Source organism: Pygoscelis adeliae, unplaced genomic scaffold (genome assembly GCF_000699105.1).
Source record: "Pygoscelis adeliae isolate BGI_AS28 unplaced genomic scaffold, ASM69910v1 Scaffold63, whole genome shotgun sequence".
Taxonomy (NCBI): domain Eukaryota; kingdom Metazoa; phylum Chordata; class Aves; order Sphenisciformes; family Spheniscidae; genus Pygoscelis; species Pygoscelis adeliae.
The window spans coordinates 2,602,008-2,617,087 of NW_008824414.1; the positions used below are offsets into that span (position 1 = coordinate 2,602,008).

Here is a 15,080-nt window from a genome sequence, read left to right on the forward strand (position 1 = left end):
AGAAGGGAGACCCACTCCCACTGAATAGCTCCCCCCAAAAAAACCCAGCTCAAAAGGAAGAAGGTCCATTCGCTTCTGGGAATCCAATAAATTGTTTCAGGAAGTGAAAGTCTGTCCAGGCTAATGGAGCCGTGATTGACAGGTGGTTCTCATTACGGTGCCCATCAGGGGACAAAGTGAATTCCAATGTTATTTAAGAGGTTAAGTAGAAATAAGATGCAGGTGACAGCCCAAGGCTGGGGCATCATGCACTCCTCTTCTTAAGGGTTTTTTTGGGGGAAGACCCTCCACAAAATTTAAAATGAGCGGGGGCAGGGGCAGTTTGGCAAGTAAAATTTGGTCCTACCGTGACTAACCATGAGCTTACCTGGCTGCACATGAGAGGGAGCAGGGAAATGAAAGTTGCTTTGGTAATTCTGGCTTTGGAGAGTTCCTGTTCCTTACGTCCACATAATGTGGATGTTACATTTGTTGAGGAGGTGCAGTGAGGTGAGCTTCCAGCACTGGCTACCAATGTCCTGATGCTCTTGGGCATCCCAATGCAGGAGGAGGACAAAGCACTGTGAAAGACCATGGTGGTTTGTTGTTCTTGTCACAAGCTCAGAAGATCCTGTGGCCCTTTTTCTGAGCCCCCACAAGCATATCTCGTAGTGCTCAGAGCCAAAACAACTACAGTCATACGACGTTTGTCTGCTGATGGTGCTGTGGCAGCTGACGAGGGCAAATCACAAAGCATTTAGCTCAATCAGAACAAATTTGTAGTAATTTTGAATTGAAATATGCGGAGGCTACCTAGGCTTGGGTCAGGTTTCTGGGTGCGCTTCTCCAAGGTCTGAACCTAGTTTGAGAAGGAAAAGAAAAGGAAAATGCATTACTAGTGACTCAGGTTGCCTTGTGTTCCTGACCAGGAGGCATCTTCACCGCCATAGGCTACAAAGCTGAAACTGAAGTCTGTTTCTAGCCTTGTTCAGCAGAAAATGAAGGGAAACTTGCTTTGCAAAGCATCAAAAACACAGTGTTGCTTGCATTAGACTATAAGCACCGAGATGTGGTTTAAGCTGTGACTAGAGGTTTAACATAAATCTGTACGTATGCTGAAGATGCTAAACCATACAGACTATTTATTTCTCTCTGCTTCTGTATTTTTCCTTTTTCTGAATGCCCAAATACGCAGCATCGGGTGTCTTAGCATTTGTGGATGTCATAGGGTGGGAAGCTGAAGGATCTGCTCTGAGTAACGGTATTGATAGAGTATTGCATGGTGCATGGTCAGATACAAGGATGTAATTTAACTAAGAGATTCACGGCTGGCTTGTGAATGACAGTGAAACTCCCAAGTATGACGTGTGTAATAAATCTGGTTTGATGCAGAATTAATGTGGTATTCAAAATTATTATTTACCATTTGAAGTTCAGACGTGACTGTGTACGAGAAGTAAATAGCTGTGCACAAGGCACTGGGGAAGGGCGATTAGAGGGGAAAAGAAAAATACCCGCTTGCATTGTTTCACAAGTGCATTCCTGGGTAATACTAATGAGAATTGCACTTTAAATGCAGGATTGATTTGTGATGAGATCAGCTCTAAAGAGTACATTTGTGGAATGATAACCTGATTGGTGGCTCTGCCTCTTGAAGGACTGAAGGGGTCTAATTGGCATATAACGCACTATAAATTTATTAGCAGCTTCTACTTTCCCATTGGCGGACCTTCTCCTGCTAACCACCAGGAAATTACCAATTTTCAGGAGTTAGTCACTCAAGTCGCACCGCGTCTGGGTTTTAAAAAGAAGCCTACATTGCCGCTCTTAAAAGTCCTGGCTTAGAACTGGTACATCAATGGCCGGCTGGAAATCAGGCACTTCTGTAGTGGACAACTTGAGCACCATGTGTTTACTATTCAACTTCTATCCTCCTTGGCTTGTTCCTCCTTCCCACCACCTTGCCGCAAACCCAAGTTGCACAAAGACCGTTAGGAGGTAACTAATCAGTTTGGCAGCCCTTGGGCTGCAGCTGCCACAAACCAGAAATTACAATTTTTTGGCAGTTCACGTTGAGGGCTTTGATGTACTTATTGGTACATTCAGCCCTGGGGCATCTTGGGCAGAAGAGGACATACCCACTATTTTATTTTTTTCAGGAGCACAATAGAAATATTCAGGAGCCGATGTAATTATTTCAGTGACTTTGCTTTTAAGATTGAGTCACAAATTAGAAAATAATATTCACATGTTTCTTCTAATTGGTAACAGATTAGGGATATTTTATCTTTTTTAAATAATTTCCAAATGTGTCCTGAAGAGGGATTTGGAGGGAAGTAGCTGAAAGAGAGAGGGCACTTATGCACTGAGAGCACTTGGGCAAGAGGCTTTAATTCTTTAATTCTGGCACACAGCTTTTAAATCCTGCGCACCTCTCTCCGGAGGTGCTCTCAAAGTGGAACTTGCTGTCACTTTTGGCAGGCGTCTCCGATGCGGATTTTCTTTGCTGTCAGGTTTTATGTGGGTTTCCCACTGTTAAGCACCAACCGTATGGCTTGTAAATCATAAAAGCCTAAAGGTTTGCAAGTGATTAATAGGCAGAGGTGCGCAATTAGAAATGCCTCAGCAGTACTTGAGCACTCGAGTGTCTCTTGAAAGCCGAGTCCATTTCTAATCTCACCTTTTGGGGCACATTTGGGCAACCCCAATGTTGCGTGTCCTGTTGTTGAAAATATGCAACCAAAAAAACAACACTGAGGTTTCATTTCTTAGGTACAGAGGAAACTTCATGGATTTCTGTGGATGTTAACTGCTGAGGATTTCTCAAGTCTTTCTCTTTTTTTGGTCTTAGCTACTCAAGTTAATTCTTCATCTCCTTTGCTTTTTCAGAAATGTGAGCTGATCTACCAACAGCCTTTTTTAAACTAATTATTGTTTGTGGTTTTAGAAAGGCATCAAACACCTGCAGCACACTAAAACTGAGGTAGAGGGAAGTCCCATCACTTGCTGAATGGAGAGGATACCTCAGGAGATCTAACTTGCCAAGACAGGCAGCATTTTTACTAAATAAAAATAGTCATTAAAAAAATGTGACTAATGGAAGAGTCTGGTGACATTAACGATTTCTGTAGAGACCTTAGCATCAGTGAGATGTAAGAGGCAGCCAAAGCAGCTGAAGAAGTGACCGTTAGAGGTGGCGTAGTGGAACAGGCAGAGGTGTGTTGGTGGAGAAGAGAAGATGTGGTGGAGAGGAAGAAGAGGGTATGGGATGTATTGGAATTGCCAGTGAGGAGACATTGGAAGGTGAGGGGAGAATTCCAAGTCAGTAGGGAAGACCTGGACAGTGGAGGGGTCCCTGTAGCATCTGAAGAATGTGGGTCACAGAAATGCTGCCCACGGGGATGGTCCGGGTACTTCCCAGCCCTCTAAACCTTCAGCTGCAAACATGCCTGCCTTCCACTACTGGCTTGCGCAGAGCAAGCATTTGTTTTTATTTGCTTGCTGCTCCAAGTGTGTTTTTCTTTACAGTCTATGCTCAAATACAATGTTTATTGCTTCTATTTTCTCTTTTATGTCTTATATAAATTCAGTGTAATGTTGGGGCGGTTTTTTTCAAATACTCCAAAGAGCATCATCTTATTGCTTCTGCTGGAATTAAGATAATATTAAAGCCCCCTGAAAGGGCTTTTGTTGTTCCTTGTAAACAAAACTATAGGAGTTATTGGTAACAAAGGACCAAAATTGTCAAAATTTTTGAAGGTCTTTGTGAAGTGTTGTAATAAGACTGTCCTCTTCCAGTTCCTGATCCTCAGGTAAAGATTGCGTTCCCCTTCTGCAGCCCATAACATATTTTTTTCCATTTTGGACCATTGAAACCACCTTTGTGTGCTAAGTAAGCTCTCATTTGAGGTCTCTTTAGTGTCTGCGCCGCAAGTTTGTCAACCCTTTGGGTAGACCTTGGAGGGTTCCTCCCCCCTATTATTTATAAAGCATTGGTGCAGTCGTAGTTACGCTACTTCTCCACTTTACAGCATTATGAGCAGAGGAAAAGCTCCATTTCTCTTCTCTCATCTGTTTATGATGTGATACGTTCCAAAGCAGATCACATCAGCGACTGTTATGGTATCCTTAATGCGCTGTGATAGTCGCATCACGGGAGGAGCCGCTGGAAAGCACATCGCTGATGAACGTCCCTGTTACATGCCACATTACTCAGGGTCTGTGGGAACCTCACTTGGCTACCTCGCTCTGTCTCTCACCTGGCACAGATTATTGAGATTTATGCATTGAAATATTTGTATGTCACTTCCTCCCCCCTCTTTGAATACTGTACAAGAGCTTCCTCTAATATGAAAGCAGAAGCCTGGTTTGGGGTGGAAATAGCCAGATTTTTAGACATAATTAACCAAGGTAACAGACTACCTTCATTTCCACAAAACATTTCCTAATAGTTCATTTTTAGTTCCATTATCTGTTCAAAACTACTTCCACGTTTTGTGTGAAAATTGATTTCAAATGGAATTGTCATATTTTTCCTTAAAAAAAAAAAGGGAAAAAAGTATGTAATAATTTCTTGAGCTATATTTAAAATAACATTGCATTAAGTATAGCCTTCCTATAGGAGAAAATTAGTGTTAACAATTTGCAAATTAATGGAGTCTTCTAAACTGAGTGTATGTCAAATTGTAAACTGAAATTTCCAGTCTGTGTTTAGGTACTGGCACAATGCAGTTTGATTTATACATTTAAGACATCAGGTTAAGTATGGTTACACATGAATAATGAAATGCAGTAGATACATGTTTGTAATTACTATTCTCTGCGCACACATAGATATATATATATATTACTGTCAACAAGCAAGAAGCAAATACACTCCTTGGTTTTAGCATTTCCACGCGACTGTTGTAGAGTAGCTTTTGGCTTTTTTTAGGTAATATTTGTAGTATGCCCAAGTGTTGAGGTTGACCACCCAAGAAATTGAAGCAGTCCCTGTACGTATCTAGAACCACACAGTGATAACTCACTAGCCTTCTTTTTTGGTGGCCAGCACAGTGATATGTTTTGGTTTAAATTTTCCATGGATGTTTACATGCTTGTACATCAATATCTAGGTAAAAGGAATCAGATCATGAACTCAATAGTTTTTCTGTTGGTCAGCAGGCGGTGGGTGGAAGGGAGCGGTCATTCATGGCTGTTGTATTCCAGATTCTCATAAGGTCTCTCCTTGCACATCTTAGCAGAAACCCATCTTCCTCCACTGTTCACAGTGCTTTTTTTTAATTGCTTTCACTGTCCTAAGTGTTTAAAATCCTTAGAGTTCACCATTGTTAGGTTTTTTCCCTCCTAAATGTTGCTGGCAATGCTGTTTAAAAAAATTCTGGGGCTTTTGGGGTTAGTGGAAAAGTACAATTTGTGGCATTCTTCAAGCTTTTTGTTAAATCTCTAGGGACTGTTTTCATTTCACATAGTTGCACGGAAGAAAAAAAGCTTGGATTTCTATTGAGAAAAGACTTCACCAGCTTGCAGAGCTTACAGTTGTCACTCTAAGCTTATTCTCAATTTAATAAGCCTTTTCTTAGTATCTTCAGTATTCCCTACTGTTGTATGTCACACAGCTTTTGCTTAACTTTATACAGAGTAAACCTCAGATGTGATATATTTATCGAGTATACCTTAAAAATTATTAGATTGAGTGTTGCGCAATGAAAACATAAGTTTGCTGCAATTTTATGTGATGTATCAGAGCCCGCAATTGCGGGATATTTATCTAACAAGACTGAAGTCAGTAAACCTTGATGTCTCGGCCAGGCTGATAATTAATGTTTTGCAGTAATAAATCCTGCAGGTGTCTTAACACCTAAGGGAGGGCTGCTGGTTACGCCGTGGCATAACTGGAACCATAACCTAGAAGTGTGGAAATAATAGCTATTTTGGAGCCCTACGTAGGGGGATACTGTCAGAAGAGAGGGCAAAGAAAGTGGAGAAGCTCCACTGAATCCAAATTACGATTATACCGGTAAGTGTCATGCAAGACATGATTAATTTGAGAAGCACATTCAGCTTTGCACGTGTGAGCGATCTCTGTCCGTCATGCACAGTAGGGCTTTTTTTTTTTTGCCTTAAACACACAGCTATAAAAGGAAAACTGGAAAATGTAGTAGTAGAGCTAATGGTGGAAAAGATCCCGACCTGTGGGCTTCAGAAAACAGCTTCCTGACAGTGCAAGGGGCTTTGGGCATGCTTCTGATGGGAAACCACCTGTGTGGAAACACACCAACCATGTGTCTTTTGGGGCAATGTTTTGTTTTGGTCGCTTGAATAGGTCTGATGGTAGGAGAAGTAACTTGAATTTGGAATATTTTTACAGCACTGAATTGTCTCTCTCTGTCTCTCCTTGCTGGTGGACAAAACTTTGCAGGTTTGACAGTGGGTTGAACGCAGTCCTCAGCCAGATAACACCCCTGGCAGACAGTAATCAAATCATTTTCAAGCTGGGTTACTGCACTGCTGGACTGGAGAGCCCTGGTCCAGCATCCAAGACAAGACACGGATTGGTTTATCTGCAGCTTTCCTATAGGGCTGTTCTTCGTCCGTCAGGGATGTTTAATTTGTAAGAAGTAATAAGCTTAATAGGTTGACTTTATTTAATTATTAATGACCCCTTTCTGTCCTTACAGCTCATAAAACACCCTGTAGGTTGGCAAAACACTCATAATATTGATCAGGAGCCAGAAAGATATTTATTTCCTCTTTGCCCCAGCGCACATAAATCTTGGTCCTTTGCCTCCTTTTCCTCGGCAGGCGGGATTTACAGTGGCCTGTTTCTTAAAAGCTTTTTGTAATTAAGGAATAAATACCCATCGGTCTTTGTTTGCTGTCTGGAGCCCTCTTGTTTGCCGGGGACCTATATATCCCCGGTGGGCTTGTGCGCCTTCCCCCTTAGCAACGCAGCCGGGGAGAGAAGGCATGCATGCTAGGAAGCAGTCAACTGCTAAGCACTTACTTTGCAATAGAGTGGGGTCTTCTCCTGCAGAGAGAGGAAGCCCCTGTGTTTTCTCAGCATATTGTTCCCAGCTCCTCTTCCATGCCTCTCCTCCCAGTTCCTGCTTTGCTCAGGGCAGGAAGACACTTTGGAAATTCCTTGCTGCTAGCCCTTTCTTCTTGCCTTCTCCTCTTCTCCCCCCTTAGCTAGTTGCAATTAAAAACATCATGAACCTTTCCCAACATTTCAATCCCGTCTCCCCCACCACCACCACCACCCCGCCCCGATGTTTCTCTTTTACCCATCCCAACATTGCATCGCCAACTCTATCCAAAGCTATGCGGTTTATCAGATGTGCGTGGGGTCATCGCAAAGGGGTTTGTTTAAACGGCAAGCCCCAGCACAAATGGCTGCCCAGCGCTGGTCATTAGGTGATGCATGCTTCTTGCATGCCGGACCACAAAGCTAATGACACGTTCTGGGACTCTCCAGGAGTTTGGGAGGTACAGGGGTTAGATTTACTTCATTTTCTTGGAAGAGACGCATTAACCTTGTCAGGTGGCCAACAGGAGAGAGAATTTGGCAGTGCTTTTGCTGAGCTGGCCAGGTTACTACTGCATTAAATGGTTGTACTTCAGTGAGCAACCAGAAATGGCAACACATGGGCACGTCACATGCATGGCAATGCTAGAGATGCTATTTAGAGGCCTCCTTAGTTACAGAATTATTTTCTTTAGCAAGAAAGAAGAAAAGATAAAAAATTTCAAGAACTTTCTAGTGTTGTTGGAGGTGTGGAGAATAAAACTTCACTTCAAAATGCCTGCACCAAGGCTGCTCAGTATTTCTGATGGTGGGAAATCAGTGCTTTGCCATGGTAAATACCTGCTGTCCATTACATTTTTAACGCAACCTTTCAAAATTTCATTGAGCCTTTTAACAAACAGTGAGTAATTTTAGATTACAAGCAAGTGACACAACATTTTTGTCATCCTTGTTATCGCTTTGGTAAGAACAAGGCTGCTCTGGTGCTGGAGCTGTTGAATTTTGATGGCAAGTTCTCAGGCTCACCATCCACATGCTGTTGCCTACACAATCAATTCCAAGTTGCCGTATGAACACAGCTTTTATTTACACCCTGCACATCCTTTTCGTGTTTGCCTTTCATGCCTCTCCACCAAGTATATGTGAGGGACAAATGAAGTTGAAAGCAGAGGTGAACGGGAGCGAGGAGGAGTAGGATGGAGAGTCGATACCAGCAGTACAAGGCTCCTGCTCAGATTTGTCAGGTGTAAAACCGCACACATTTAACCAAGGTGGGAAAGCCACACGATGCACTCTACGGGGCTGAGCTGTGTAGGCTCCTAAATGAGCATCTCTGGTGCAAACCCACAAGTGGAGAATGCAGTGTGGCTCCTGGAGCAAAGCTGTGCTCTAAGCAAATCTGCTTTTTATATTCTCTCATGCTACGTAGTTAGCTCTACCCCCTTACAGTGCCCGGTATTTATGTTTCCAGATAGTAATGATATGATGTGGCTGGCAGAGTAATTTAAATAATTGGACATTATCTTGAGAAGCAAGCACCTAATTAGATCAAAATAAACTGAGAACTGAAATTTTCATCTGTTTCTAATAACCCTTTACCTATGTACAGTACTGCTGCTGTGGCAGAGATTTCATTATTCACACCACTGTGTGTACTTAGAGTTCACTAGGGATGGAGACTCCTGCAAGAGCAAAGAGCTTGGTGGTATTTTTTGGCCAAGGCTTAGTGGCTCATTCCTCTCCTGGTACTGCAGAGTATTTTGCAGTCTTACCCTGTTGTATTTAGCCCTTGTATAACCAGTGAGGTTTGAAGTTTGTATCAGCAGTCTGGGTTTGAATGCGTAGCTTCAGAGATAAAAGGCTCAAAGAAAGTCTGATCTTACAACTGTAATTTTTCTTTCTCTAAGTTTATCTAGGAGTTTATAATCTGTTAATTCTTTTGTGCGTATGCATTGAAAAAATAGCGACTAGCATGGTTGCTGAAGAAAAGAGAAGTCATTTTAGTACGTGAGGAAGAGGCAGCTCACACATTCTCCAGCATTAGGTATCATCAGGACCATCTGAGCGCATGATGATGTTGCCTTTCCAGCACACTGGCTTTAATCTGGTCCTGAGAAAAGGACTCCGCTGGATTTTAAAAGTTCAGTAAAAGAGTCTTGTGTTGGCTTTGACAACTACAACTGAAAGTCTCTGGTGTTGAGGGGGTCGTTTAGAGTGGAAGTTACCAGGATTACAGCTAATGGAAGAAAATGAGGGAAATATTTACTAGCCGATGTAATTTTCCTTTATTTTTAGGGATTGGTTCAGTGTCTTTCTCCTGATTAGTTGCTCTTCCTCACATTTCCTCGTACTCTTATTCAGCTGATTTATTTAAAGGTATGTCAGCGCTGGCTGAAATGAAACACTGTGTCTCCTCTTCCTGCTTATTGCTGACCACTCCAATAATTCATTTTTTAGCTCATTAGCTAACAGGGGATGTGAACAGTGGTCCTCCAGGGGACTGCAGTGAGGCTAAGTGATCTACTGCTGACAACTCTGCTCTTGGACTGGCCTTCCTTGGGGGAAATGAAACCTCAACCAAGACAAGCTGTGGATCCCAGAAGTTAAATTGGGGCATCAGAGAAACAATTACAGCATTTATGTCTTGTTGTCGGGGTTTCTAAGATGCATGCAAGCAGCGGAGCTGAAGCTGTCTTCCAGGAAAGTCCTCAGGACTTCCCGTTCAAAATGAAATGGTTTGTGCCAGAGATGTAGGGAGGATGTCTGTGGACGTTGGCTTTCTAGATACTCATTCAAAAACAGTCCCTCTACATTTTTGCTGTCCATGAGGTGTGGGCAAGCGCACTTTTTTCCTCCTACCTCTATGATAAAGTTCCGTTTTCTACCAGAAAATCCAAATGACGTATCCTTCTTGTGCCCAGTTTGTACAGTTGCATAAGATCTAAATCTCATTTGATAGCTGATGTCAGTGCCATGCTGCCCCCAAATGTCTGAGGCTTTTAAAACACCTTTATTTTTGTTTGTAATGTTTGCTGTTTTCCTACCTTGGTGTCACTCCAAAGGTAGAATTTGGCCTTAATGAATTGAGTCTTTTGGTGGCCTACATGGCCAAGAAAAATTAGGTGGGTTTTCTGAAAAGGGAAACTGAAGTGAGGTAAAATAACCACGTGCGAAGGTTGATTTTTTAGGTGAGCGTAGCCCAGTGGCACAGCCTGCTGCTGGCTGCAGGGTCCTGCTCTGGCCAGGCACACCGGTGAGCATCTCCTGAGGGACCCGATGTCTCCTTGGCTGCTGCCTGGCTCTGCAACATATTTCCTCTGGTGAAGGGTGGATCCTGACCAGAGCATACAGTCAGTGTTAATGCAGAGCATTTACGGGTTACTTGATCATACTGCAGGAGAGTGCTTTAAGGAAGGACCATTTGCATCCTCTCCATCACTAATACAGGTGGCAGCATGTTCCCCTTCCTCAGAGTTAGATTTATTTTTAAACGGGTTTTCTGTTCTTTTCCCAGCCTTTTGGGACAGTAGGATCGGGTTGTTGGTGTCTCTCCTGCTGTCTTGCAGCCTTCCAAGAGCAGCGGGATTGCCTTTGTCTGCTCCCATGCGATGCGCGGCAAATGTGAAATTCGTGCCGATGAATTTGTTAAACTAGCAGCCTAAGGCTCTGAAAGCCTCCGCCTGAACTTGGCACTTACTGCCTCTGTTTCAGTACATATCATAGCTCACTATTAGTTTAAGGTGAATTGTGATTAGAAGTGGGAGACTTGTGTAAAACAGCCTGTTTTCTAAACAGAAAGGGACTTTTCTTCAAGCCATGGTGATCGCAGCAACCGATGCTCTGACAGGAGCCAAAACTTACTATCACTCAAAAGATGGTCTGGGGGAGAGGGGGGGATTCATCTGCAGACTCTATACGTATTTAAAAAAATGTATGAGAGCTTTACTAAACATTCTTGAAGATACACTGGATGGTTACTGGACCTAGAAGTGTTGCAATGTTGCAAGAATGTCCATTTTATTGTAAATAATTACATGTATGTTACTTTATCCTCCCCATTGCACTGGTTTTGGTTTGGGGTTTTTACCTTAAAAAAATAACAAACACAAAAAACATGAGCTAAGGATACAGTAGTATCAGAAGTCCTTTTCTTCCTCCTCTCCATCTGGAATACCTGAAATGATACTCTGTTTATCAGATCGTGCCATCAAAGGTTAATTTGCAGATCCCCAAATGGTTGGGGTTTTTTTTTCAGTGTGTCTTTTAGCTTGCAGGAGTCATTCAAAGGTTTGATTTTAAACGAAGCACTCTTTGTGTTAATTTTCTGTTTGCACTTTTGCTCTGAAAAAGCCCTGGACCTGTTTGTAAGGTAAATTGTGGTCAGGGTAGAGAAACGCATGCCTTGGGAAGCTGTGCCTGAAAGCATCCAGGGAGGTCAAAGCAAGGTCACTCCGCATGTACCAGGAAATGATGCAAAACTAATCCAGATTTGCTGTTGGAAGGATCTGTTTACATAAGTATTTAAAAACAGATTAGGGCTAACCTGACACTAGATTACTGAGAGTAGTGTAAACACGGCTGAAAGGCGTAAACAGAGCTTTGCCTTTTGTACTCCAGAGGAGAAAATCTGTCACCAGTAACAAGTTGCCTGGCTTAGATGATGTATATGGTTTTCACAGGCTGGACAGATTACCTGAGGTACCTCTAAATGGGACTTTGTCTAGGGCTAGATCTCTTAGATCGTATAATTGTATGGTAATTTTTTTAATGGAGAGTTGAGGGACTTGTTTGTAGTCCTTGTTATCCTGTAACCTAATAGCATCCAGAAGGCTTTTGATAGTTCTTTGACATATCAGGAGGAAATGGTGCTTCAAAGTATTTTTTTGGTGGTTTGCATTTTGGAAAAACAAACAGAGGAACCATCCGTATGCCTTTTGCACTGGAAACATTACTCAACTTGTAGAAGGAAAAAGCACCCCTGCCTGTAAGCAAGGCTGTGTCTTTCAGGGCTCGCTCTCCCATCTGAAATGCAAGCCCAGGTACTTGGTTACTTCTGGTCTTAGATACAGAAATTTGGTGCATTTTCTGTAATGTATTTTTTCTGTAATGTATTTGTTCCACCTTAACGTGGAACCAGGCTGCCTGTTTTGTCTTTGGTCTTCATGATGGTGAGGGCTCTTGCACTGACCTCTTGCCAGTCCTCAGGGCAGCCCGGGGCTTTTTAAGACCTTCTGGCTGTTGTGATCTTACGACCCTGTAGGCACGGCATCCACCAAGGGGGAGCTCGGACATTGCAATAATATGACTCGGTAATGATGAGATGGGTGACGTAAATATCACTGCAAAATAAGATTTGGATGAACTGTTTCTGTGAGGGCTTTCTTGCCAAAAATATGAAGGGGGAATAATTTTCATGTTGGTTAACTGCTGTTTGCTAGCATAATGATAACCGAAGCTGAACTTGCACCATTTTACAGAGTCAGCAAAGTTGGGTTAGAGTGACCTGTCTCCTTTGGCTTCTCTAGGGAAGAAAAAGAGCGCTGGATACGTGCAAAATACGAGCAGAAGCTCTTCCTTGCCCCGCTGCAGTGCCTGGAGCTTTCTCTGGGCCAGCATCTCCTGAGGGCTACAGCCGAGGAGGACTTGCGGACGGTCATCCTGCTCCTTGCCCACGGGACTCGGGAAGAGGTCAATGAGACCTGCGGAGATGGTGATGGGCGCACTGCTCTCCACTTGGCGTGCAGGAAAGGAAATGTGGTGTTAGTGCAACTCTTGATTTGGGTGAGTACTTGGTGTCTGGGGAGGGGGCTGGCTGGGTTGGCTTTCGCTTGGCTATGTCCCTCAGCAGGACCTCCCTAATCTCCTTCCTGCGGGTTCCAGAAAGCCTTTGCTGGTGTGCCAAGTCTAGGTGTTCCTCATTGCATGTTCTCAAAAGACAGCAATGTGATAAAGAAGTATATTTCTGCCTGTCTGCTGCTACTTGATGGAAAGTAAAGGAGAATGTGGGAAATGAGGAAGGAGAGATTTCCCTAGCACCTGTTTGAAACACCACCGTGTCAAATTTTGTTCCACACGCAAGCCTCTCCCCACAGAAACCTTTACGTATGTGACTCAGTGCTGCTCACATTGTCAGGCTGGTATCCTGCCTGCTCTCTTCTCCCTCTCCCCATCCTCACTTGCATTCAAACCAATCTGTCCCGAGTCCGATCCCTCCATTTTAACGCTCTGTTGGCACCGCAGCTTCCCACAACACATCTCTTCTTTCTGTAGTATGGTGTCGACGTGATGGCACGCGATGCCCATGGAAACACGGCGTTGGCCTACGCCCGGCAGGCCTCCAGCCAGGAGTGCATTGACGTTCTCCTCCAGTACGGCTGCCCCGATGAGCGCTTCGTCCTTATGGCCACTCCAAACTTGTCCAGGAAGAACAATAACCGGAACAACAGCAGCGGAAGGATGCCCACCATCATCTGAGGAGCTCACTCGTGTATTCGCTGACCTGAATTACATCCGCAGCCTCATATTCCTCCATCCCCATCACAGCTCTGCTCTGTGAGTCTGGTAACTCTCCTTTTCCCTTTTCCCTTCGGTACATCCCTGTCCCATCCGGAAACGGTGTGTCTGGAGAGCGCAAGGGGATGAGAAGGAGCAAAAGGGGCTGCAGAGAAAGCAGTTGTTTCAGTGACAGCTCTCAAACGATGGAAACAAGCAGGCGAGAGCGCGTGGGTTAAGCAGGACACGCCATGCATGGCACCGGGACCGTGGGAGAGCGGTCGTCCCCAGGGGGGACGCAGGCTCCCCGAGCGTGCAGGGAAGGGGCGGAGGGAGAGACGAGTGAGAGGAGAAGGAAGGAGAGATGGTGACTTTCCGTAACTGACAGTTAAGCACATCAGTACATTTCACCTCTACCAAACGCGACGCCTGGATTTCATTCTCTTCTCTGAAGAGCTTGACAGCATAAATCAGAAGCAAGCACAGAGTTTGTCAGGTTTGAAGCTCCTATGATGGTATGTGTCAAATCAGTTGTAGCTAATCTGTCCGGGGAGAATACTGGCTTCATTACACTTGTATAGTTGAGTTCTTCCAGCATTACCGCTGTTTAATAGAACATGATTAGTCATCACGGAGAAAAAAGCATATTAGCTGAAGAGGTAGTTACATGGCACGCTTCGGTGATTGCTTGGATGTGATTGCAATATTCTTAGAAGCATCATATTATCTCAGACATGTTCTTTCAAGCCCTTGGAGCCCTCCTTTCTAAATTCACTGTCATAATTTAGTATCTGTTTAATTTTTCAGTCCAAAGAGAGGAAATGAGTTGCTGAGTGTTATTTGACTGCAGTCTCCTTGGTGTAAAAACAAAATGGAAAAAATAAATAAGAGTAACTATGAAACACAAAAAGGAATAATGAATACCGCTAAGGAAAAACATTTCAAGTACGTTTAGCGAAATTAATAAACGCATTAAAGGTTAATATTTTTTCAGCCAGCAGAAATAGGTTCTGTCATTTTGCCAAGGTAAATGTGTTGAATTTTTGGTCACTCCTGTGATGCATTGCCTAACTTATACAGATTTTTGTATTGTGTCTCTAGATTATACGTGTGTAAAATCTATTTGAATAAAAAAAACATAAATATGCATTGATTTTTTTTTTTGTACAGAAAATGACATCTCTGTTAATTTATAAACTGTAATGGATGTGAACTAAATAATGTGCAACTAGTTAGGATCTGTGGGTTACAGATCATTGTACATTGAAAATATTCCCAGCAGTGAACTCTTGTTTCCATCGCAAGCCTTTGAGGAACATATCAGAAGGAGATTATGGCACGTTTGGCATGAAAAAAAAAGTGTACGAGACCTTTTAGAAAGGAAAAAGAGGCTGTTTCTCAGCGCTGTAAATATATTTTACTCTAGAAGTCACGAAGCTTTCACAAGCCAAGACAAAAAGCCCTAGTCTGGCTGTGGGAAGATCAGATTTGATTAAGTTCAGAATTGATAGCCTTCACAGCGGCAAGCAGGGCATGGCTGCGCTTGACTCCCAACTTGGCTGCTTTCTGGAAGAAAAATGGC

At 43.3% G+C, this 15,080-nt stretch overlaps 1 protein-coding gene across 2 annotated transcripts in view; it reads left to right on the forward strand.

Moving 5' to 3' along the window:
- Window positions 1-14,641, forward strand: part of AGAP1 (ArfGAP with GTPase domain, ankyrin repeat and PH domain 1) — a 267,477-nt gene extending 252,836 nt beyond the window's left edge. For both annotated transcript variants that reach the window (XM_009320776.1, XM_009320777.1), the window contains 2 exons: window positions 12,532-12,787; window positions 13,277-14,641. In XM_009320776.1, the coding sequence (XP_009319051.1) occupies window positions 12,532-12,787; window positions 13,277-13,480 (460 nt within the window). In that variant the 3' untranslated portion in view covers window positions 13,481-14,641. The remainder of the gene's footprint in view (window positions 1-12,531; window positions 12,788-13,276) is intronic.
- The last annotated feature ends 439 nt before the right edge of the window (window positions 14,642-15,080 follow it).